General features: G+C 35.3%; 1 protein-coding gene across 1 annotated transcript in view; it reads right to left on the bottom strand.

Moving 5' to 3' along the window:
- Positions 1–207: 207 nt before the first annotated feature.
- Positions 208–25,203, bottom strand: part of LOC132718126 (peroxisomal trans-2-enoyl-CoA reductase-like) — a 127,051-nt gene continuing 102,055 nt past the window's right edge. Inside the window, exons 6-8 of the mRNA XM_060701753.1 lie at positions 14,721–14,828; positions 9,090–9,201; positions 208–673 (exon numbers count right to left, since the gene is read on the bottom strand). Coding sequence (XP_060557736.1) covers positions 588–673; positions 9,090–9,201; positions 14,721–14,828 — 306 coding nt within the window. The 3' untranslated portion in view covers positions 208–587. The remainder of the gene's footprint in view (positions 674–9,089; positions 9,202–14,720; positions 14,829–25,203) is intronic.

Below are 25,203 nucleotides of genomic sequence, written 5' to 3'. Positions count from 1 at the left end.
TATACTTATTATATGAAAAGTGATTGAATATTTAAATATAATGTATATTGTAATTATATTATTTTAGACGATGATTGTAATATAATGTAGATATCATGTAAGGTATCAGGGGGATGACCCCGACCCTCTAATACCTATTACGGGGTAAATAAATGGGGTTACCTAGTTGGGGCCTCAAAAAAAGAAAAAAAAAAGAAAGAAAAGAAATATGCTTATATTTTTATATAAAATTAATAATTTCTTAATGATTAATCTTGTAATATTGATAATATTACATTAATTTTCAGTCCAAAATCAGCATTTTTTCAAGTTTTACAGACCATTGAGTATACGCTGTGAAACCGATAGGGATGGACAAACATCAGTTCAATTGATATCCCACTTCCGCTTTTATTGGCATGGGATAACAATATTGCAGATGAAATATTTAATATCAATCATTATATGCATGTATACATGTTTTCCTTGATAACTTACAGTCCAATTCTTAAAGTAACTGTTGTTTCTTTTTCTTAAATGCACCAATGAACACCGACTGCTAAATACATATCATTTGACTCTTTGCATATCAAGGTACACATAATGAATTAAAGTTTTGATTTAGTTCCATCCTCTTCATCATTACAGCCAGCATTGTCTGTTTCCCATTTGTAAGCAGGTATCTTATTGTGATCTTAAAACAAAATAAAACGCACAATGACTAATATGAATTATATATGTTAAAGAGCCACCACTGAGCGGGTGCTATGCTAAACTTTTCACTATTTCAAAGACAAATACATCAGTACATGAACAGTAAAGTGAAGTTTTAAAGAAGAGCCTCGGCCATGATTGAACAAACTTGGTAGCCACCTATAAGAAGATGTTTCATGATAAATATCTGAGCTCTAGCTCTTTGGGGTTTTAAAAGAACATTTTTTAAGTTTTACTATATACATAAAGGGAAAAACAATGACCCCCTAGGATGGGGCCAATTTTGACCCCACATGGCTTTTATTTTGACCTTGACCCTGGAGGTAGGGGTCTGTTGGTTGCACATGACACATTGTCTTATTATAAGAAACATTTGTGCCAAGTTTTTTCAGATTCCTTCAATAAATGACAAAGTTATGGACCGGACACGAAAGTGTGACGGACGGACAGATGGACGGACGGACGGACAGACGGACAGAGTCTATTTCTACATCCCCCTTTTTTCTTCAAAAAGGCGGGGGACAACGAGGCCATTGGACCCAAAGCGCTCACCTGAGGACAGACTGTTATTTGTGTGAAAGCAGTGCTTAAAGTTAATGTTTATTACAAGAATTTGAAGGATGTTGGTCACTAGGTCAATATTAAGGTCATTTGATTCTACACCTGAAATTGTGCACATGGTCAAAATGTGATAGCTGTATATAAACAATAGGCCATGATGGCCCTTATATCGCTCAACTGATTATTGAGACTCTGGATCAATATTGTTATCATATTGAAAGGCAGACATAATGCATTAACTTAAACTGATATTATAAAATTCATATCTGCACCTGAAATAGTGCAAATGTTTATAAGGTTTTTTCCATTATAACTTTTTATGTGCTGTGACCTTTTTTGACCTCAGATGACCTATAATTAAACCTGAACCGCAAATCATTCAAACAAAATAGTAACCCTTCTGACCAAATTCCAGGATATTTGAGCTAAAGTGTAACCTCTAGAGTGATAAAGTTATTCCATTTTTGGTTTGTGAGATCCTACATATTACCGGACAAAATATGATGTTTTGTCGCTGTAACTTTTATTTAGAATAACTAGAACTATCACTAAATGTGATTAATACCCCCACAAAACTGCTTAGGAAATGAGGATGTTACTAGTAACAGAATATCTTGTAAAAGAATTGAAATATAGAAATATGGTTGTGGGCAATTAAAGATAGTTGTGGTTCTTGTATATTGCATTTCCTTTCAATGTGGTTGGCCATTGATGAAGTTTTATTGAATTACTCTGTAATAAGTCCAGAAAGACAAAGAAAAGGAACAAAGGGCAATAACTCTATAAATACTGAAGATGGAGTTATAGTTCTTGTGCACTGCACTTCCTCTTTTTGTGCTTGACCATTGTATGAAGTTGTTTTGAATTTCAACCAGTACGTTTTAAGTTATGCTCCAGACAAGGAAAAGTATCAAAGGGCAGTAACTCTGTATTTTGTCAAAATGGAGTTATGGCTCTTATGCACTGCACTTCCTTTTAATGTCCTTGACAACTGTATGAAGTTGTATTGAATTCCAAACAGTAGTTTTGAAGTTATGCTCTGGACAAGGAAAAGTAACAAAGGGCAATAACTCTGTAATTTGTCAAGATAAAGTTATGGTTCTTGTGCACTGCACTTCCTCTCAATGTGCTTGACCATTGTATGAAGTTATATTGAATTCCAACCATTAGTCTTCAAGTTATGCTCCGGACAAAAAAAGCAATGGAAAAGTAACAAAGGGCAGTAACTCTGTAATTAGTCAAGATGGAGTTATGGTTCTTGTGCACTGCACTTCCTCTCAATGTGCTTGACCATTGTATGAAGTTATAATGAATTCCAACAATTAGTCTTCAAGTTATACTCCGGACAAAAGAAAGCAATGGAAAAGTTACAAAAGGCAATAACTCTGTAATTACTTTAGATAGAGTTATGGTTCTTATGCACTGCACTTCCCCTTACTGTGTTTGACAATTGTATGAAGTTGTTTTGAATTCCAACCAGTAGTTTTCAAGTTATGCCCCGGACACAGAAAAGTAACAAAGGGCAATAACTCTGTAATTAGTCAAGATAGAGTTATGGTTCTTGTGCACTGCACTTCCTCTCAATGTGCTTGACCATTGTATGTAGTTATATTGAATTCCAACCATTAGTCTTCAAGTTATGGTCCGGACAAAAGAAAGCAATGGAAAAGTAACAAAGGGCAATAACTCTGTAATTACTTTAGATAGAGTTATGGTTCTTGTGCACTGCACTTCCCCTTATTGTGTTTGACAATTGTATGAAGTTGTTTTGAATTCCAACCAGTAGTGTTCAAGTTATGCCCGGACAAGGAAAAGTAACAAAGGGCAGTAACTCTGTAATTAGTCAAGATAGAGTTATGGTTCTTGTGCACTGCACTTCCTCTCAATGTGCTTGACCATTGTATGTAGTTATATTGAATTCCAACCATTAGTCTTCAAGTTATGGTCCGGACAAAAGAAAGCAATGGAAAAGTAACAAAGGGCAATAACTCTGTAATTACTTAAGATAGAGTTATGGTTCTTGTGCACTGCACTTCCCCTTATTGTGTTTGACAATTGTATGAAGTTGTTTTGAATTCCAACCAGTAGTTTTCAAGTTATGCCCCGGACAAGGAAAAGTAACAAAGGGCAATAACTCTGTAATTAGTCAAGATAGAGTTATGGTTCTTGTGCACTGCACTTCCTCTCAATGTGCTTGACCATTGTATGTAGTTATATTGAATTCCAACCATTAGTCTTCAAGTTATGGTCCGGACAAGGAAAATGCAACGGACGTCTGGACCGACCGACCGACCGACCGCCCGACCGACCAACCGACCACCGGGTGACTCCTATATACTCCCCCAAACTTCGTTTTTGGGGGTATAATAAAAAAGAATGAAATTTTACCCAAATAATTGTGGGTTCTTAATATACGTAAACATTCCTTTATCAAACATAAAATTAAACATTTGACTGTATAAATGTGTCTTTAAAGTAGGGCATTAAGAGAGGAAAAGATCGTGTAGACAACTCAATTTACCAGACACTGTGTTTCAAATTTTTTTAAAGTCTTAAATTGAAATTAAGCAAGGAAACTAAGACTATTGAATGGCAATGTGAAGATACTGGAAAAAACCAGTATGTCACTAAAATAGACACGGCAGCCATGCTTGTTAAAGTAAAGTAAAACCTGTCTAAAATAACCCATTAAGGGCCTCAATATTCGGGAATGCGCAGAACATATTATTCCCCCGCATGACCAGGTCATGGAATAACTAGTAAACACAAGCAATTATATTAGTATTGCAAGCAATCCATAAGTCCCCTACCGGTTAGAACCCCATCAACATTCTGAAGGGCCAATGGCCATTCACTAATGTTTCAATTTTTCTATATTTTAAGTAAATTTGTTGGAAAAGTTCTTTAAAAGTGATCACAGGAAACAGTTTTTATGAACAGACAGACAGACGGACTGAAGGACACTCTAAAGTTAATATTTGAAACATCCCTGTTACCAAAATATAACATTTTTAAAAGCAAAATGCTTAAAGAGGAGATAACTCTTGAATTAAAGATGCAATTTCATAAAAAAATTTCAGCTCTTTTTGACTTATCACAAACAATGTTATATTTGCCATGTTTTAAGCCTATTTGTTGCCAAGGCAACCAATATTTTTTCAAAATAGGGAGAACAGATAAGACATGCATAATCTCAATACTGCCATCTACCCATATATCAAGTTTCATAAAAATATTTCCAGTACTTTGAGTTATCACTGGATTCAGTGTAAGTGTAAAATTTGCCATATTTTCAGTCTATGTGTTGCCATAGGAACCAGAATTTTCAGCATAGGAAGAAAAGAAAAAACGTGCATAATCTCCAGACTGCCATCTACCCATATTACAAGTTTCATAAAAATATTTCTATTACTTTTTGCGAACACAGGATCCAGTTTATGTGTAAAATTTGGCATATTTTCAGTCTATTTGTTGCCATAGCAACCAGAATTTTCAACATAGGAAGAAAAGAAAAAGACGTGCATAATCTCCAGACTGCCATCTACCCATATTTCAAGTTTCATAAAAATATTTCCAGTACTTTTTGTGTTATCACTGGATCCAGTTTATGTGTAAAATTTGCCATATTTTAAGCCTATGTGTTGCCATAGCAACCAGAATTTTCAACATAGGAAGAAAAGAAAAAGACGTGCATAATCTACATACTGCCATCTATCCATATATCAAGTTTCATAAAAATATTTTCAGTACTTTTCAAGTTATCGCGGGATCCAGTTTTGTGGACGGACGGACTGACGGACTGACAGACAGACAGACAGACAGACAGACAGACTGACAGACAGACAGACAGACAGACAGACGGACAGACGGACGGAGGGTAAACCTAAAGTCCCCTCCGGTAAACCGGTAGGGGACTAAAAAGGGTATGTTAGTAAATAAAAAACTGAATCGACAATATTTGCCTGAGAGTGGTTTTGTTGTTATTTACTTTGAAATAGAAAGTGTGTGTACGATTCAGACCGGATGATTTTCTTAATCGAAGCAAAAAATAAAGCCTTATTTTACAGGAATAGATTTTGTCCGGTAAACTGATTGTCCGGTAAACATGTAGGATCCCAGTATAGATTTATTGACCATGGATGACCCATGTTCAAAGCTGAGCTAGAAATCATCAAAATAAACTTTCTTACAAATTTTCAGAATATGTGGGATAACAATATTACGTCTAGTTTGCAAACAATATTTTTCCATAGTCTGGGTTGTGTGACCTAGTTTTTGATCCCAGATTGAAACCATCTAAACAACCTTTCTGACTTTTTTTCAAGGATATTTCTACCTAAACAGTAATCCTCTACAGTGATAGCAAGGTTCTTCCATATTTCGGCTGTGTAACATAGTTTTTGACCACAGATGAACTGTATTTGAAACATGCCATAAAGTGGTACATGGAAGTGTTCAGTTATGGAAAAATAAAAAATAAAACTGCCACTGTCATTGCATGAATACCACTTTGTCAGAATCAACAGTGGTAATTAAGAACTCAAGGACAACCTCCAGTGCATTGCTAAGTTATGTATTCTACATGTTTTAGTGGCAAAGATCAAAGTGACCTTTACCTTTGACCTACTGACCTCAAAATTGAAACTGCCACTTCATGACTTGAATACCCCTCCCCCCATTCATGCAGCTTTGCCTGGGGGTGTTTCTTATGAATATATGAGAACATATCAATTATATACTACAAATATGAAAATGTCAAAATCAATACACTGCACACAGGCATTCTTAAGCATTTGAGCAGACAAGCTTATTGTAGTAAAAGTCCCTGTGACCTTGACCTTTGACACAGTCACCTAAAAATGAATAGGAGTCATCTACTAGTCATAACCAACCTCAATACCAAATATGAAGACTGTTGACCAAAGCATTCTTAAGCGATTGAGTGGACAAGCTTTTTGAACTAAAAGCCCTGTGACCTTGACCATTGATCCAGTGACCTCAAAATTGATAGGGGTCACTTAATGGTCATGACTAACCTCCATGCCAAATAAGAAAGGAGACTTATGACATTGGGTGGAAGATTTTTATAGTCAAGGCCCTTCTGATCTTAACCTTTGACCTGATGACCTCAAAATAAATAGGGGTCAACTGTAAAGTTTCATGACTCTAGGTCAAATACTTTTTGAGTTACATGCGACACAAGTTGAAAATTGCAAAATTTTACTAAGTCAAGGGCAATAACTCTAAAAATACTAAAAATATCCAGACGAGAATACCCAGGTGCACAACTACAGGTGCTGATCAACATTCCTGTAAAGTTTCATGACTCTAGGTCAAATTCTTTTTGAGTTACATGTGACACAAGTTGAAAATTGCAAAATTTCACTAAGTCAAGGGCAATAACTCTAAAAATACTACATAAATCCAGACGAAAATACCCAGGTGCACAACTACACATGCTGATCAACATTCCTGTAAAGTTTTATGACTCTAGGTCAAATACTTTTTGAGTTACATGCAACACAAAAGAGAACGGACGGACGGACGAAAGGACAAGGGTAAATCTAAATGCCTGCCACTAAAGTGGGGGCACAAAAACAAGCACCAGGTTTATAAAAAAAAATAATGTCATTTAAAGGTTAGTGTCAAATGTAAAGTATTTTAGGCCAACAGCAACAGGAATGCAAACAAGTGAAAGAAATACCACTTTTTTTTCTTTTAAGTACAGGTTGCTAAAATACACTCCCTGTAGTGTGTTTACATAAAGAAAATTTTAACAATTAAGACGAAGTACAAATATGGATAATTCTTCAATAACAAGAGGGCCATGATGGCCCTATATCGCTCAACTTAAGGAAGAGATCTTAAAAGTATTTTTCTTTTTAAAAAAACAAGCACCAGGTTTATAAAAGTCTTTAGTGTCATTTAAAGGTAAGTGTCAAATGTAAAGTATTTTTGGCCAACAGGAATGCAAACAAGAGTATAGAAATACCTCTTTTTTTCTTTAAAGTACAGGTTGCTAAAAAATACACTTCCTGTAGCATGCTTACTGCCTTACATCATGAGAAATTTTAACAATGAAGACAAAGTACAAATTTGGATAATACTTCAATAAAAATGGGTAAAAAACAAAAATGGCCGGGTTGCATTTGTATACCAAATAACATGAAGCTGTGATGTCACAAAAATTTCCTACCATTGACCATTAATGTGGAACATTTAACTAAGTCGGTAAACAGGAAGTGGATAAGCAATAGACCTGAACTTGGGACCACGTGTTAATGCAGTCACAATACCATAGCATAATAGCATGTGTCATAATGATGACTATGTTTGTAACAAGTCAAGCTTTATTTATAAAAGTTTACCAAATTAACGTATTGATTTACTTATGTCCAAAATGAGTGAATCTTCCGCTATTTATAAAATATTCGAGCACTTTATTAAATTCACTGTGACTTTTGATGTAAATGAAAAAGTGTTCAGTATAGAAACATTATCGTTGCAATATTGTTTTACAGCATCGAAAAAAATATCAAACAGCAGTAGAACTATCTCGAAAATGATAACCAACCCGGGAGGATATCTGGATCGACCACGCTGAAAACGTTTTCACTATAGTGGTGTATTACTGAGTAAACCTCACTCTATGTTTTTATCACAGACTTGTATTTCCGCTGGTAAACATTCGCTAATTTAACTTTGTTAAATATCGACTTTGGGATATTAGGCTCAAGAAAACAAGACATGGATATATCATACTTTTATTTTATTTGACTTTAAGTATGCACATGCCTTTGTAAGAATCAGTGACTGCCTTGTTCAAACCTTATACGTTGATCTCGACATTTCGTTATCTCGATATTTTTTGGAGGGTCCCGATGGCTTTGAGATAAGGAGAGTCGACTGTAGATGTACACAATGAAATCAATGACCGCCTAAGGCAGAGTCAATTTTGACCCCAAGACCATAATTTGAAAGAGGTCTGCTACAAAATGTTTAATGCCAAATATCTAACCTCTAGCCTTTGTCATTCCTGAGATAAGTTTTTACTAGATACATATAAGGAAAACCTATGACCACCCAAGGTAGTGTCAATTTTGAAACTAGGGACAAGTTTGAACAAGTTTGGTAGAGGACCTCAAGATGATATTATATACCAAACATCAAAACTATGGGCTTTATACTTTCAGACAAGATGATGTTTTAAGTTTTTTACTGTATGTACATAATAAAAATCAATGACTCACTGGGGCAATCCCAATTCTGACCCCAGGGCTATTATTTGAACAACCTTGGTAGAGGTCTACTAAAGAATGTTTCATGCCAAATATCTAACCTATTTAACCACAATTCAGAAGAAGATTGTTTATGTTTTTACTATTTACATATAAAGAAAACCTATGACCCCCTTGGGACAGAGCCAATTTTTACACAAGGGACAAAATTTGAACAACGGGAACTACAGGTGGTATCATAAACCAAATATCAAAGTTCCTTGCCTTGTACTTGCAGACAAGTAGATATTTTCAATTTGCATTTTTGAAACTCCTTTTCTGTCCCCCTGACCTACTTTAGCAACAGACCAGAACCATTTAGGGACCACCTAAGAATGATTCCTTTAAAGTTTGGTTAATGTGCAGTCATTGGTTTCAGAGGAGATGTTGTTTAAAGAGATCGTTGACGACGAAGGACGCAGGGGGTCACAATAGCTCACAATGAGCATGTTCTGGTCAGGTGAGATAAAAAGCCAGGACTCATGGATGAACAATGACACTTCAATATCACTCTTCCAATTTTATCAGCCAGGAATAATAAAGTATAAAACTATTGACCTGGTATTTTCCAGATTGTGCTGTATAAACTCGCTCCAGCATCTACTTTCACTGTTTCTCCTGATATAAAACTTGCTGCAGGTGATAATAGAAAACAAACAGCAGCAGAAACCTGAAACAAAAATATAACTGAAGGTTATGGATGCTCCCTGGACATGCACATATGTCAATGTAACAAAAGCCATGTTCCCCGCCGAATATGTGTTTGCTCATTGGAAGAATATGTATGTAGTAGAGCAGAATAATTCAATTTTAAGAGGTCCTTTGATTATGAAAACTGATGCCAAAGTGATAACAGATTTGAAACCTATGTGAATACTGATGGTTGAAAATAACAAAGGGCAATAAATGAAAAATAATGCAGGGTAGGCTTGTGTGTTGCACTCCCCCTCAATGAGATCTATCCACCTATGAAGTTTCAAGTTGATACCTCCAACACTTTTAAGATAAGCTCCGGACAAAAAGTATGAAACATAACAAAGGGCATTAACTAAAAAATTATAAAGGATAGAGTTATCATTCTTGTGCACCAAACACCTCCTGAGTGAAATCTATCCACCTATAAAGTTTCATATTGATATCTCAAAGGCTTTTTTGAGTTATGCTCTGGACAAAAATTAAGTATGAAAAATAACAAAGGGCAATAACTCAAAAATTATGCAGGGAAGAGTTATCATTCTTGTGCACTGCACTCCTCCTCAATATTATCTATCCACCTATGAAGTTTCAAGTTGATACCTCAAATACTTGCTCTGGACAAAAATGTTGGACGGAAGGACGGAGACTATTTCAATATCACCCGCCGCCTTTTGGCAAGGGATAATAAATGTACATTAGTCATCAAAGGCTGTAAAGGCCGTAAGAGCAAAAGTTAAAAAAATATTTTTTGAACAAGTGTCGTGTTTCCAGTAATCCCCAACTCCAGCCTTAGTTAGAGGACAACCCAAGGTAACTACCTACCAAATATAACAGACAATAGTGAGTACCTTTTAACTCAAATCATCATGATGTGGTTGAAATTAGTGCCAAGTTATGTTAAAATTCTTCAATGTATGACAAAGTTACAGTCAAGATACAAATGTTTTGTAAGTGAACACACAGACATACAGATGATGCAATTTTAATATACTGCCCTTGCATTAAAACTAAGCTATAGCTCTTGTAGTTATAGAGAAGAAGTCTTTTGGAACTTTTTACTATATACATATCAGGATAATAAATGACCCCTGGGGTGTGGCTAATTTTAACGCCAGGGCTTTTATTTGAACAAACTTGGTAGACACCCACTAGAACAGGGCTGGGAATCAAAACTGCGTCGTATTCTACAAAACCTAAACAAAAGCCGTCATCTTGGAACGAAAAACATACGTTTTTGTTTATTACTCATTTTGTTGGAAATGATTGTAAACCAGATATATGTATTAACAAGCTCCACTATTTTCCACTTCGGTTTATGTTGCTTGCACAACTATTTTGTCAAACAAAAGTTATAGCGAACTTGCAACTCGAAGCGGGCCAGAATTTTTTTTAAAGTTTTGTACATACGACACAGTTCTTATTGCATTATCCATCATTTTCTTCCTTCAAATCAATTATATACTTGTTTCATAGCTAACCATAAAATTCAAAATATAATTTTACATCATTTACTAAAATTTCATTAAAAAAGAAATGTTTATTTTGAAAGAAAATACAGTTGACTCTCAATAAGTCATAATCGCTTTACTCAAAATTCTGTGTTCGTCGAAGAATTTCTAAAGTCCCGTCAAATTTCCTTCTTTATCTTTGTATTTTAACTCCGCTTAGGTCAAATTTTGACTTACCGAGACTACTGTTTAGTCGAAAAGAAAATTTGGTCCCATCAATTAAAGTCCAACATATTTTCATCTCAATTAGTCGAAGTGTGAAAATAGCCGACTGATCAAAGGTCGGCGACATCAAGGTGAGATGTTGTCACTCGATATTCACACGTTTCATAGTAATTTTAATTGCAGGTCATCATGTATTATTAACAGTCATGAAAGTGGTTTTAATCGGTTTCAGGACTTAGTTGGTTTTAACAGTTAGATTAACTAAATTAAGATTTAATTAATTAGTCTTTAAGAAAGTTGACTCTTTCCAGTCTGACAGGTGTTAGTCAAATAAAGCCTAGGTATTGATGTGTGTTATCAACGTAAATGAATAAATCTTTTTGAAGATGATAGTTCTTTATCAGTAACAAGCGATGATTCTAAATATATATAATAAAATGACTCTAAATATTGATCTTAAAACTATTACTGAATGGGCAGACCAATGGCTTGTAACGTTTAATCTTAATAAGACAGAAGTATTATTTTGTTCTCTTATTAGAAATGAAAGACCTTTTTTGTACTTCAACAATTTTCAACATAATTACACTCAACACCACAGGCATTTGGGGTAACCTTAAGTGATGATGGAACTTGGCATGAACATATTAATAATATAACTAACTTGGCATCCAAAATATTAGGTTCTATGCGTTTATTAAAGTTCAAATTAAATAGAACAACATTAAATCAAATTTATATTTCCTATATGAGGCCTTTACAAGAATATGCTTGTGTTATTTGGGATAGTTGTACCTTATATGAAAAAGAAAAAATTGAAAAAATGCAATACGAATCTGCGCGCTTAGTAACTGTTTGACTCGCTCAGTGTCTATAGAAAGACTTCTGCACGAAATAGGTTGGGTCTCTTTAGCAAATCGCCGTTTAATGCAAAAATTATCAATAATGTATAAAGCTAAAAATGGGGAGCTTCCAAGTTATCTGGACACTTTGTTCCCAAATTTTGTATCAGAAAGTAGCCAATATAACCTTAGAAATAACGATAATTACGTAACAATAGCACGACGAACAGAAATATTTTCTAGATCATTTATACCCTCAGCAATTTCGGCATGGAATAGTCTTGATAATGAGATACGTGACTCGCCTTCTTTAAATGTGTTCAAAACTAAACTCAAGGATAAATTCAAACCCACATTTGTCCCTAAATATTATTTAATTGGAGAAAGATTAACATCTGTTTACCATGCACGTTTAAGAAATAGATGTAGTAATTTGAATGATGATCTGTATAGAAATCACTTAGCAAACTCCCCTGTTTTTGAGTTTTGCCATATCAAGGAGGATGCTGAACATTTCTTTTTTAATTGTAAACTTTTTGGTGTTCAAAGACTCCAACTTTTCACTTCCACTCGCTCTTTTCATCCATTAAGTACAAGTACTCTCCTTTATGGAAAAGAAAATTTATCAGTCGAGGAAAACTCTTTTTTATTTTATGAGGTTCAAAAATATATAACGAGAGCACCGCTAGGCGGAGCATTATATGCCCGAAAGTGTTTTTTTTAGTAAGGATGAAGCATTTGTAAGACATGAGAATTAGCTGTTCATCCTATAAAATTTTACAGCTGTAGGTTGCTGAATACTTAAGTTATTAATAATGACCTTAACCTTTGACCTTGTGATCCCAAAATCAATAGGGGTCTTCTACTTAATATGGACAATCATCCTAAGAAGTTTGAATATTGTGGGCCAAATGGAACTTTAGTTATGCTCCGGAAACTGTTTTCAATTTTAAGGTAAAAGTGACCTTGACCTTTGACCTTGTGACCCCAAAATCAATAGGGGTCTTCTATACTATATGGACAATCATCCTATGAAGTTTGAATATTATGGGCCAAATGGAACTTAAGTTATGCTCTGGAAACTGTTTTCAGTATTAAAGTAAAAGTGACTTTCACCTTTGACCTTGTGACCCCAAAATCAATAGGTGTCTTCTACCCAATATGGACAATCATCCTATGAAGTTTGAATATAGTGGCCCAAATGGAACTTACGTTATGCTCCGGAAACTGTTTTTGGTTTTAAGGTAATTGTGACCTTGACCTTTGACCTAGTGACCCCAAAATTAATAGGGGTCTTTTGCCCAATATGGACAATCATCCTATGAAGTTTGAATATTGTGGGCAAAATAGAACTTAAGTTATGCTTCAGAAACTGTTTTCAGTATTAAGGTAATAGTGATCTTGACCTTTGACCTGTGACCCCAAAATCAATATGGGTCTCATACCCAATATGGACAATCATTCTATGAAGTTTGAATATTGTGGGTCAAATGGAACTTAAGTTATGCTCTGGAAACTTTTTTCAATTTTAAGGTAATAGTGATCTTCACCTTTGACCTTTTGACCCCAAAATCAATAGGGGTCTTCTACCCAATATAAACAATAATTCTATGAAGTTTGAATATTGTGGGCCAAATGGAACTTAAGTTATTCTCTAGAAACTTAAGTTATGCTCTGGAAACTTTTTTCAATTTTAAGGTAATAGTGATCTTGACCTTTGACCTTTTGACCCCAAAATCAAAAGGGGTCTTCTACCCAATATGGACAATCATCCTATGAAGTTTGAACATTGTGGGCCAAATGGAACTTAAATTGAAATTGAATTGCTAACGGACGGACGTACGGACAGACAGACAGACGCCAGGGGGTGTAACATAATATGCCCTTTCGGGCATATAAAAAATACACATAGATTTAAATAATAAGAAATTAGTACATGTAAAAATAACAATCGTTGTTCCAATTTTAATTCTTCTAATTCCCCTTATAAATGACATATTTTGCCAGCCATACAAACCATCACATACTGCAAGTGCAGGAAAATTACTATTATTTTTTATATTTAAAAAATTGATTAGCAAATGTATTTTATTCTTTTAAATTTGATGTCGAATTCTATTTGCTACTTTGTTTTTGTATCCTTTTTAATAATTGTAATTGCTCATGTGTATAGTGTTTAAACATGTTTTTGTTTCTATATCTTATAATGCTTAAGGGAAGGACAGTTACTAATGTTGCTAGAACTTGTTGTTCAACATTTTTGCCCTTTGTTAAAAAATGTTATTTTGTAGAAATAACGTTCTAAAATAGTATTCAAAAGCGCAATAAAATATTATTAAACCAACGTAAATGACATTTGTATAATTAATGTTCCCTCATATTGCAAACGTTAATATGTACTTCCGGTTCATGATAGTTGCTACTTTTGTTTTCGTCCGATGATCAATTCACTTCAAATATTAGATAAATTGTTGTTGAAATAAATATGTTATTGTGCTTTTATTGTTACAGTAATGAATTGTCATGAGTGCTTATAAAAACATGTGCTTGACTGATGAAAACTGACAAACTTGCATTTATGTCATTGCTATTGTCCAACAACATTGACCTGGCACTCTTGCATTTGACCCCATAGTCGGTAAATTCCGTAAACGTTACAATCTATTGTAAATCGATATGAATGTATATAACCAGTTGTTAAATGATCTAAATTACAAATCCCTCTTAGCACAGTCGTAAAGTGCTTTCACTTCAAGAATATAGACCCAAAGATTCATGTTACCTGTTATAAGCACACTGTTTAACTGGTGCCAGTGATGACAGAGAAATCATTTACTACAGGTATGTTTAATGTATATTTTAAGAAGAATACTGATTTTCTGGTAACATAATATTGTTTATTTATTTCACAATTGGAAATTTAACATTTCCTCAAATAATTTGGTCAGCTAAAATATTCAAAGATCTAAAGATACAACCTCTTCAACAGTGCCAAGTCGTTTGGCAGGAACACCAGGGATATTCATGTTGAATATATCTTGTGATCCATAGTTGGCAGCTGCTGTGTCTGAATATATAGAACTTCCCTGAAAAAAAGAAACAAAACAAAACAAAAACGTGTTTGTTAAACACAAATGCCCCTGGCACAGATTCTTGTCAGTAACAATATTTCAAAACAATATTTCAAAACATATTTACCCATTCATTCAGTTAAAGACATAAAATTGCCAAAAAAAAAGTAAACACAGATATAACTTGACAGAATCATGCAGTTTTGTAATTGTGAAAATTATAAGTTGTAAAGTCATTGTTTTGACTTGTGATGAAGTTGAAACATATTCAACTTTATCAAATACTAGTATCTTTACATGTAAATGCAAAACTTTACCTTGAACCCAGCAAACCCAAACTCCATCAAAAATAAAAGGACCACCATAGGTATGTTCCTTGTAAATATTAGACATTGGTAAAAAAATACAAAGGCTGTATAAAAAATTGTAAAACAATCTATTGTCATTACAAGTGACATTGACTTTGTGACTCCCGGCACTGGATTATCCAAGGAAATATGAACAAGGCAGTCTGAAGGACAGCTAAATCCCCTTCCTCAGTGAACATGAATGTGTACTTCTTGGCCTTTTACCAACCATGACCTTGATGTTGTGTCATGCATATCATAAGAACATAATCTCATATAGTGGTTATTAGTACAAAGTTATTTAAAATCTTCAATAAAGTAAACTAGAATTATCACTAAATGTGATTAATATCCCCGCAAGACTGCTTCAGAAATGAGGATGTTACTACTAACAGAATACCTTGTAAAACAATTGAAATACAGTTATGGTTGTGGGCAATTAAAGATAGTTGTGGTTCTTGTATGTTGTATTTCCTTTCAATGTGGTTTGCCATTGATGAAGTTATATTGAATTACTCTGCAATAAGTCCAAAAAGACAAGGAAAAGGAACAAAGGGCAATAACTCTATAAATACTGAAGATGGAGTTATGGTTATTATACACTGCACTTCCTCTCATTGTCCTTGACTATTGTATGAAGTTGTATTGAATTCCAACTACAAGTTTTCAAGTTATGCACATTAAAAAAAAGTAACAAAGGGCAATAACTGTAATTAGTCCAAATAGAGTTATGGTTCTTGTGCACTGCACTTCATCTCACTGCCCTAGACCATTGTATAAAGTTTCATTGAATTCCAAAGTTAATTTTTAAGTTATGCACAGGACAATAAAAAGTAACAAAGGGCAAAAACTTTTAAATGAGTCCAGAAAGAGTTATGATTTATGTACAATGTGCTTCCTCTCAATATACTTGACCATTGTATGAAATAGTATTGAATTCCAACTAGTAGTTTTCAAGTTATGCTCTGGACAAGAAAAAAGCAATGGAAAAGTAACAAAGGGCAATAACTCTATAATTACTCTGGACAGAGTTATAGTTCCTGTGCACTGCACTTCCTCTTATTAAAACCAGTACGTTTTAAGTTATGCTCTGGACAAGGAAAAGTATCAAAGGGCAATAACTCTGTAATTTGTCAAAATGGTGTTATGGTTATTGTGCACTGCACTTCCTCTTAATGTGCTTGACAACTGTATGAAATTGTATTGAATTCCAACCAGTAGTTTTCAAGTAATGGTCCGGACAAGGAAAAGTAACAAAGGGCGATAACTCTGTAATTAGTTAAGATGGAGTTATGGTTCTTGTGCACTGCACTTCCTCTAACTGTGCTTGACCATTGTATGAAATTATATTGAATTCCAACCATTTGTCTTCAAGTTATGCTCCGAACAAAAAAAGCAATGGAAAAGTAACAAAGGGCAATAACTCTGTAATTAGTCAAGATGAAGTTATGGTTCTTGTGCACTGCACTTCCCCTTATTGTGCTTGACAATTTCATGAAGCTGTTTTGAATTCCAACCAGTAGTTTTCAAGTTATGCTCCGGACAAGGAAAAGTAACAAAGGGCAGTAACTCTGTAATTAGTAGAGATGGAGTTATGGTTCTTGTGCACCCGCACTTCCTCTCAATGTGCTTGACCATTGTATGAAATTATATTGAATTCAACCATTAGTCTTCAAGTTATGGTCCGGGCAAAAGAAAGCAATGGAAAAGTAACAAAGGGCAATAACTCTGTAATTACTTTAGATAGAGTTATGGTTCTTGTGCACTGCACTTCCCCTTATTGTGCTCGACAATTGTATGATGTTGTTGTGAATTCCAACCAGTAGTTTTCAAGTTATGCTCCGGACAAGGAAAAGTAACAAAGGGCAATAACTCTGTAATTAGTCAAGATGGACTTATGGTTCTTGTGCACTGCACTTCCTCTCAATGTGCTTGACCATTGTATGAAGTTATATTGACTTCCAACCATTAGTTTTCAAGTTATGCTCCGGACAAGGAAAATGCAACGGACCGCTGGACCGACCGACCGACCACCGGGTGACTCCTAAATACCCCCCCAAACTTCGTTTTTGGGGGTATAAAAAGTTATGGTGGACTTATAACCTTGACCTTGGGTGTAGCAACCTGGATGTTGAGCTCTTCAGATTGTGTCATGGTGGGGATCATTGTGCCAAGTAATTTTAAAACCTTTGTATTGTCAATAAGTTATAGAGCGGACATGAAAAATAAATGTTTTTACATTGGACCTTTGAGTGTGACCCTGACCTTCAGGGTTTTGACTTGATTATTGTGCTCTGCCAATGGTGTCATAATGGTGATTATTTCTGCCAAGTTATCTTAAAAACATTGCAGCAGTTTAAATGTTATGGACAGACACGAAATGTAGACTTTCTAACATTTGACCTGTAAGTGTGACCTTGACCTTGGGGGTAGCAATTCAATTATTGCGCTCTGCACATCATCTCATAATGGTGATCACTTGTGCCAAGCTATTTAAAAAAAATTCAGAGGTTTAAAAGTTATGGAGGGTGCATGCAATGTAGACTTTTATACATTTGACCTTAAAGTGTGACTTTGACCTTGGGGGTAGCAACCCAATTATTGCGCTCTGCACATGTTCTTATAATGGTAATCATTTGTGAAAAAAAAGTCAGCGGTTTAAAAGTTATGGAGCAGACACAAAATGTAGACTTTTTATTATAAAATGAAGACTTTTTAACATTTGACCTTTAAGTGTGACCTTTACATTGGGGGTAACAACCTTATTATTGCACTCTTCATATGGTCTTATTATGGTAATCACTTGTGTCAAGTTATTTCAAAAAATTTTCAGCGGTTTAAAAGTTATGGAGTGGACACGAAATGTAGACTTTTTATTATGAAATAAAGACTTTTTAACATTTGACCTTTAAGTGTGACCTTGACTGTGGGGGCAGCAACCCAATTATTGCGCTCTGCACATCTTCTCAATATGGCGATCACTTGTGCCAAGTTATTTCAGAAAATTTCAGCGGTTTAAAAGTTATGGCGGGGACACGACAGTGTTACAGACAGACAGATGGACGGACTTACGAAATAGTTCTTATGTACTTTTTTAGCCATTTTTAGTCACACAACGCTTTAAGAAAGACACACAAGTAATAACGGAATGAATAGGATCAAAGACAATTTACTGTTACCCATTGTTCTCCAAGTCACACAAGTACCTCTGGGTTTGTACAGACGGACTGACTGCCGGACTGACAGACGGAGGCCATTCCTATAATCCCCTTGCCGCTACGCGGAAGGGGATTAAAAACTTCAGGCTATAAATAAAGGCTGTATAAGCCTATGTATAACAAGAGGGCCATGATGGCCCTGGATAGCTCCCCTGACCCATCAACCGCATCCAAGCAATGTCTTAGACAAGCATCCTGGCCAAGTTTGATGACAATTGAGTCCAAAATGTGACCGCTAGTGTGTTAAAAAGGTTTTCCATATTTGGGCAATGCGACCTAATTTTTGACTGGAGACGACCCATGTTCAAACTTGACTTAGAAATCTTCAAAACAACCTTTCTGACAAATTTCCTGAATATTTGGATCAAAACTGGAGCCACTACAGTGTTATAAAGATTTTTCTATTTTTAGCTTCTGTGACCTGGTTTTGACCGGAGATCACCCATCTTCGAACTTGACCTAGAAATCATCAAAACAACCTTCCTGACAAATTTCCAGAATATTTGGATCAAAACTGCAGCTACTAGAGTGTTAACAAGCTTTTTCTATTTTTAGCTCCTGTGACCTAGTTTTTGGCCGTAGATGACCCATCTTCGAACTTGACCTAGAAATCATCAAAACAACCTTTCTGACAAATTTCCAGGATATTTGGATCTAAACTGCAGCCAGTAGAGTGTTAACAAGCTTTTTCTGTTTTTAGCTCCTGTGACCTAATTTTTGACTGGAAATATCCCATCTTCGAACTTGACCTAGAAATCATCAAAACAATCTTCCTTCCTGACAAATTTCCAGGATATTTGGATCAAAACTGCAGCCAGTAGAGTGTTAACAAGCTTTTTCTATTTTTAACTCCTGTGACCTAGTTTTTGACAGTAGATGACCCATCTTTTAACTTGACCTAGAAATCATTAAAACAACCTTCCTGACAAATTTTCAGATTATTTGGATCAAAACTGCAGCCACTAGAGTGTTAACAAGCTTTTTCTATTTTTAGCTCCTGTGACCTAGTTTTTGACCGGAGATGACCCATCTTCGAACTTGACCTAGAAATCATTAAAACAACCGTCCTGACAAATTTCCAGAATATTTGGATCAAAACTGCAGCCAGTAGAGTGTTAACAAGCTTTTTCTATTTTTAGCTCCTGTGACCTAGTTTTTGACCGGAGATGACCCATCTTTGAACTTGACCTAGAAATCATTAAAATAACCTTCCTGACAAATTTCTAGAATATTTGGATCAAAACTGTAGCCACTAGAGTGTTCTAGCTTTTTCTATTTTTAGCTCCTGTGACCTATTTTTTGACTGGAAATGACCCATCTTCGAACTTGACCTAGAAATCATCAAAACAACCTTCCTGACAAATTTCCAGAATATTTGGATCAAAACTGCAGCCACTAGAGTGTTAACAAGCTTTTTCTATTTTTAGCTCCTGTGACCTAGTTTTTGACCGGAGATGACCCATCTTCGAACTTGACCTAGAAAGCATTAAAACAACCTTCCTCCTGCCTACAGGTTGGGTTCATGATGGTGAACAAATGTGCAAAGTGTCAAAGCCATATGTCAATGGACTTTGAAAATATTTGAGGTATTACAAAAACTTTAACATAAGTGCCGACGCTCTGGTGACTACAATAGCTCTCCTTATTCTTATCGAATAGTCGAGCTAAAAACTATGCAAGATATCTTCCTACCAAATATGAAATACATCTGTCTATAAATAAAGGCTATATGGGCAAAAGTGTAAAATTCTATTTTTAGCACTGGTGACCTAGACCCACTGACCCCTAATTCAATGGAACGGAAGAATAACATGCAAGTTCTCTTCCAAACCAAATATGAAAGACATATGTCCATAAAGGCTATATGGGCAAAAGTGAAAAAAAAATCTATTTTTCACACTGATGACCTTAACCCAACTGACCCCTAACTCAATCCAAAGGAAGAAGACCATCCTACCAAATGCAAAAAACATCAGTCAAAAAGTAAAGGCTGTGGCCAGCTAAACTGTAGAAATGTAATGTTTTCATCTCCTTCGAAACCTGTGACCACCACTGGGACAGGCCTACCATCCCGTCAAAATCGGAAGAGTCATCATGGAGTTTCCTTCCACCAATAAATGGAAATACAAAACCGACGTCAACCCACTAGTATGAAGGCTTGCAATAAGCAAAAGTGTCACAAAATTATTTTTGGGACCTAACTTGGTGACATTGGGAAACTAACCCTACAATATAAAAATCCAAAGAAAAATACCAGTGCTAAGTTTAATCCCCTTCCTACCAGCTATTAAATACATTTGTCAATAAAGAAAGGCTATATGGGAAACAGTGTAAAACAAGATTGCATTTGTGAAAAATGCTATGCCACCGCATTAATACAACATTAAATACTAGTGTAGAAACAGATTTTTTCCCGATACAATTGAAGATTATCATAATGCATAGATCCCTGACCTTTTTAATTCCTATTATCAGATTAGTGGTTAAATCTATTGTTATTCAAACAAGATTGCATTTGTGAAAAATGCTATGCCACCGCATTAAAACATGTACAACACTTAATAGTAATGTAGGAACAGATTTTTTTTTGTTTCTATACAATTGAAGATTGCCATAATGCACAGATCACTCACCTATCTAAGGGACCTTTCTGGTGTTTACAGTTATATGTAAATTGACTAACTTGTTATCCAATTGCTACACTGAGATAATACATAGTCACTGGTTGACCTTGTTTGCACAAAAGAACAATTGTTTATGTTTGTGATACTGTTTGTGAGCAGTTGACCTAGCAATTAATGGAAAAGGTGTGCCTAAATGTTCTGCTACGAAAAAAACGGAAAGGTCCATTCTTATTATCAGATTAGATGTTAAATCTATTGTTATTCAAATAAAAGATCAGAGTATAAATCTATCAATGCAGTTGAGTCTAGTGAATTTGTTGGTGAAGGTCATATTTCACATGGCCAAAATTCAACGACTGTACATCAAAGGACAACACAGTAAGACACTTTGTCAAAATCTAGGCCAGCTGATATCAAAGTCCACTTAACATCTTAATCTGTGCACATGGTTCAAATTTCATAGCTGCACATTAAAGGAAAAAAAGTAGGTCACATCATCAAAATCTAGGTCACCTGATATCAAAGTTCAAATTTTACAAGTAAACCTGTGCACATAGTCCAAATATCATGGCTGTACATCAAAGGACAAGAAAGTATGTCGCTTTCCCCTTGGGCAAGGCAAAATTTTGACCCGAAGGGTTTAATTCAAACAATCTTGATACAGGTCCGCCAAACAACATTTCATGTCAAATATCGAAGCTGTAGATTTCTCCAATTCAGAAAACATTTGTTTTAGTTTCTGTTTTTACTATGTTTACATAATGAAAATCAATGCCCCCGGGCAGTACCAATTTTGACATCAGGGGCAAAATTTAAACAACTTTGGTAGAGTGGTAGAGGACCTATGGCTGATATTATAAAGCAAACATAAAAGCTCTAAGCCTAGTACCTTCAGACAATAAGATTTTTAATTATTTACTATAACGTACATAGTGACTGAAAATCAATGACCCCCCTGGGCAGGGCAAATTTTGACCCCAGGGCTTTAATTTGAACAATCTTGCAAGAGGTTCACTACACAATGTTTCATGCAAAATATCTAACCTCTAGCCTTTGTCAATTTCTAGAAGATGATTTTTTAAAGATTTTACTTTATATAAAAAAAGGAAAACCCCTGACCCTGGGGCGGGGCTAATTTTGACACTAGAGGCAAAATTTGAACAACGTTGGTAGAGTACCTATAGATGATAATATGTACCAAATATCAAAGCCTTAAGCCTTGTACCTTCAGACAAGAAGGTATTTTAAGTTTTTACTATATGTACATATTGTAAAAAACAAAGACCCCCGGGGCGGGGCCAATTTTGAACCCAGGGCTATAATTTGAACAATCTTGGTAGAGGTCTACCAGACAATGCCTTATGCAAAATATCTATGCTCTAGGCCTTGTGGGTCTTTACAAGAAGATTGTTTTAATTTTTTCTTATAATTCCTTTAGGTTGCCATGGCAACCAGATTTCTGCATTGAATGAAATTGTTTGAACAACTTTGCTTTGGAAGCCCTTTACACAAGTATCAATCCTGCCAAGTTTGGTGGAAATTGGACTAGTGGTTTTTCACAAGAAGATTTTTTAAGTTCACTATATAATATATAGAACACACAAACAAACACACAAACAGGTGAATCGCTCTATGCCACCGCATCGCAGATGCTGCGGTGGCATAATAAAATATCAGAGTAAGAATATATCAATGCAGTCGAGTCTAGTGAATTTGGTGGTGAAGGTCATATTTCACACAGCCTTAATTTCATGACTACATCAAAGGACAACACAGTAAGACATTTTGTCAAAATCTAGGTCAGCTGATATCAAAGTTCACTTTACATCTTAATCTCAAGAAGATATTTTAAGTTCACTATATAATCTATTGAACACACATACACACACAGGTGAATCGCTATATGCCACCGCATCGCAAATGCTGCGGTGGCATAAAAACTATTCTAGCACTGGTAACCTTGTCCCACTGACCACTACCTCAATCAGAAGAATACCATGCAAGTTATTTTCCTATGAAATATGAAAGACATATGTCCATAAATAAAGGTTGTATGAGCAAAAGTGTAAAAATTTATTTTTAGCACTGGTGACCTTGACCCAACTGACCCCTAACTCCATTCGAAGAAAATGAACCCAATTTTATGTTCCTACCAAATATAAAAGACATCTGTCAATAGAACAAGAGCGATCAGTGATCACATGTGTCGCCTCATGATGGCAAATTTCATGTTGGGACAAGTTTTGTGACAGACGCGGAAGTGATCGGAGTAGTGGCGACATAAATTCCTGTAAAGTTAGGATGAAATTGCCCCAGTAGTTTATGAGGAGTAGTGGGGACAAGTTTTGTGACAGACGGACAGACAGACAGTGCACAACTAGACTTGGTACTGATCATTCCTGTAAAGTTTGGATAAAATTGCACCAGTAGTTCATGAGGAGTAGTCCGGACAAGCTTTTGTGTATCTGGCAACACACAGAAAAAAACACCTTTTTATCAAAGGGCCATAACTCGGCCAAAAATCATTCAACTGGAAAACGCGTGCAATATGCGCTAGGACTTGAGCTACAGATCAATCCTGTAAAGTTTCATTGAAATTGCATTAGTGGTATAAGAGAAGTAGTCCGGACAAACTTTAAAAATAAAAATTATCAAAGGGCCATAACTCTTACAAAAATCATTGAACCGGAAAATGCTGACAAAATGCACAACTAGACTTGGTACAGATCATTCCTGTAAAGTTTGGTTTGGATGAAATTGCACAAGTAGTTTATGAGGAGTAGTCCGGACAAGTTTTGTGACGGACGGACAGACGGACAGACAGACAGACGACGGAGAAGTGATCCCTATATGTCGCCACTACTCCGTAGAGGCGAAACAAAAAGGTTCATAAAAAGGTCCAGTCATTGGTTTTAGATATGTTAGATTTAAAGTAATTGTTGATGACACACCACAGTGGACAGCTCACGATAAGAGCTTACCATAAGAACATTTTGCTCAGGTGAGCTAATAATGAAAACCCTGGATGAAAGGTTCTCAATCTTGAGCTAGAAATCTTCAAAACAATATTTCTGGCCAAATTCAAAGATTTTTGGACTTAAAATGTTACCTTTAGGAAAGACAACCTATGTGACCTACTTTTTATTAACCCCAGATTAGACACAATCTTGAGCTAGAAATCGTCAAAACAACCTTTCTGACCAATTTCAAGGATATTTGGACAGAAACAGTAACCTCAAGAGTTTTAACAAGGTTTTTCTATTATTGGTCTGTATCACCTAGTTTTTGACCCCAGTTAATCAATATTCAACTTGAGCAAGTAATCATCTAAACAACCCTCTGACCAAATTCAAGGATAATTAGGCTGAAAATTCTTTCTAAAGAGTGTTAACAAGGTTTTCTACATTTTGGCTGTGTGACCTTTTTTTAAACTCAGGAGTCTTATGTTTTACCTTGAGTTAGAAATCATCAAAACAATCTTTTTAAATTTCAAGGATATCTGAACTGAAACAGTAGCTTCTAGAGCATTAACAATGGTTTTACATATATTCGGGCTGTGTTAGCCAATGTGACCAATAGTCAAATTGAGCTAGACATCATTGACACATTCTTTCAGAGCAATTTCAAGGATATTTGGACCGAAACAGAAGCCTATAAAGTATTAACATTTTTTTTTATTTCTGATTCCTGTGACCTAGTTTTTCATCTGAGTTGAACCATGTTCGAACTCATTTAAGCGACTTTTAGACAAACATCTTGACCAAGATTAGTAACAAAATGTTTTTTATGATTAAATGAAAAGTGTGGCCAATTTTGACCCCAGGGCATAATCTGAACAATTTTGGTAGTCCTTCACTAGACAATGTTTCATGGCAAATATCTCAGCCCTAGCCATTGTAGTTTTGAAGAGGAATATTTTCTAAGTTTTCATGACATATATTTCTAAATTTTGATGATACACATGGATCCTAGGAGTAAGTCAATTTTGAACCCAGATCTACCATTTGTGCAATCTTGGTAGATGTCCACAAGAAAATATCTAGGCATTGTGGGTCTTGAGGAGAAGAATTTTTAGTTCGTTTCTATTATTCCTTTTGGTTGCCATGGCAAGCAGGTTTCTGCATGGAATCATATTATTTTAACATCTTTTGAAGCCTTTCACCCAAGTAACAATCCTGGTAATTTGGTTGAATTTTTAAGA

The sequence above is a fragment of the Ruditapes philippinarum genome, unplaced genomic scaffold (genome assembly GCF_026571515.1).
Source record: "Ruditapes philippinarum isolate M1 unplaced genomic scaffold, ASM2657151v2 ctg56_1_1_1_1, whole genome shotgun sequence".
In the NCBI taxonomy this organism is placed as follows: Eukaryota; Metazoa; Mollusca; class Bivalvia; order Venerida; family Veneridae; genus Ruditapes; species Ruditapes philippinarum.
Note: the sequence above shows the minus strand (reverse complement) of the source record. Positions and strands in the feature narration are given on the sequence as shown.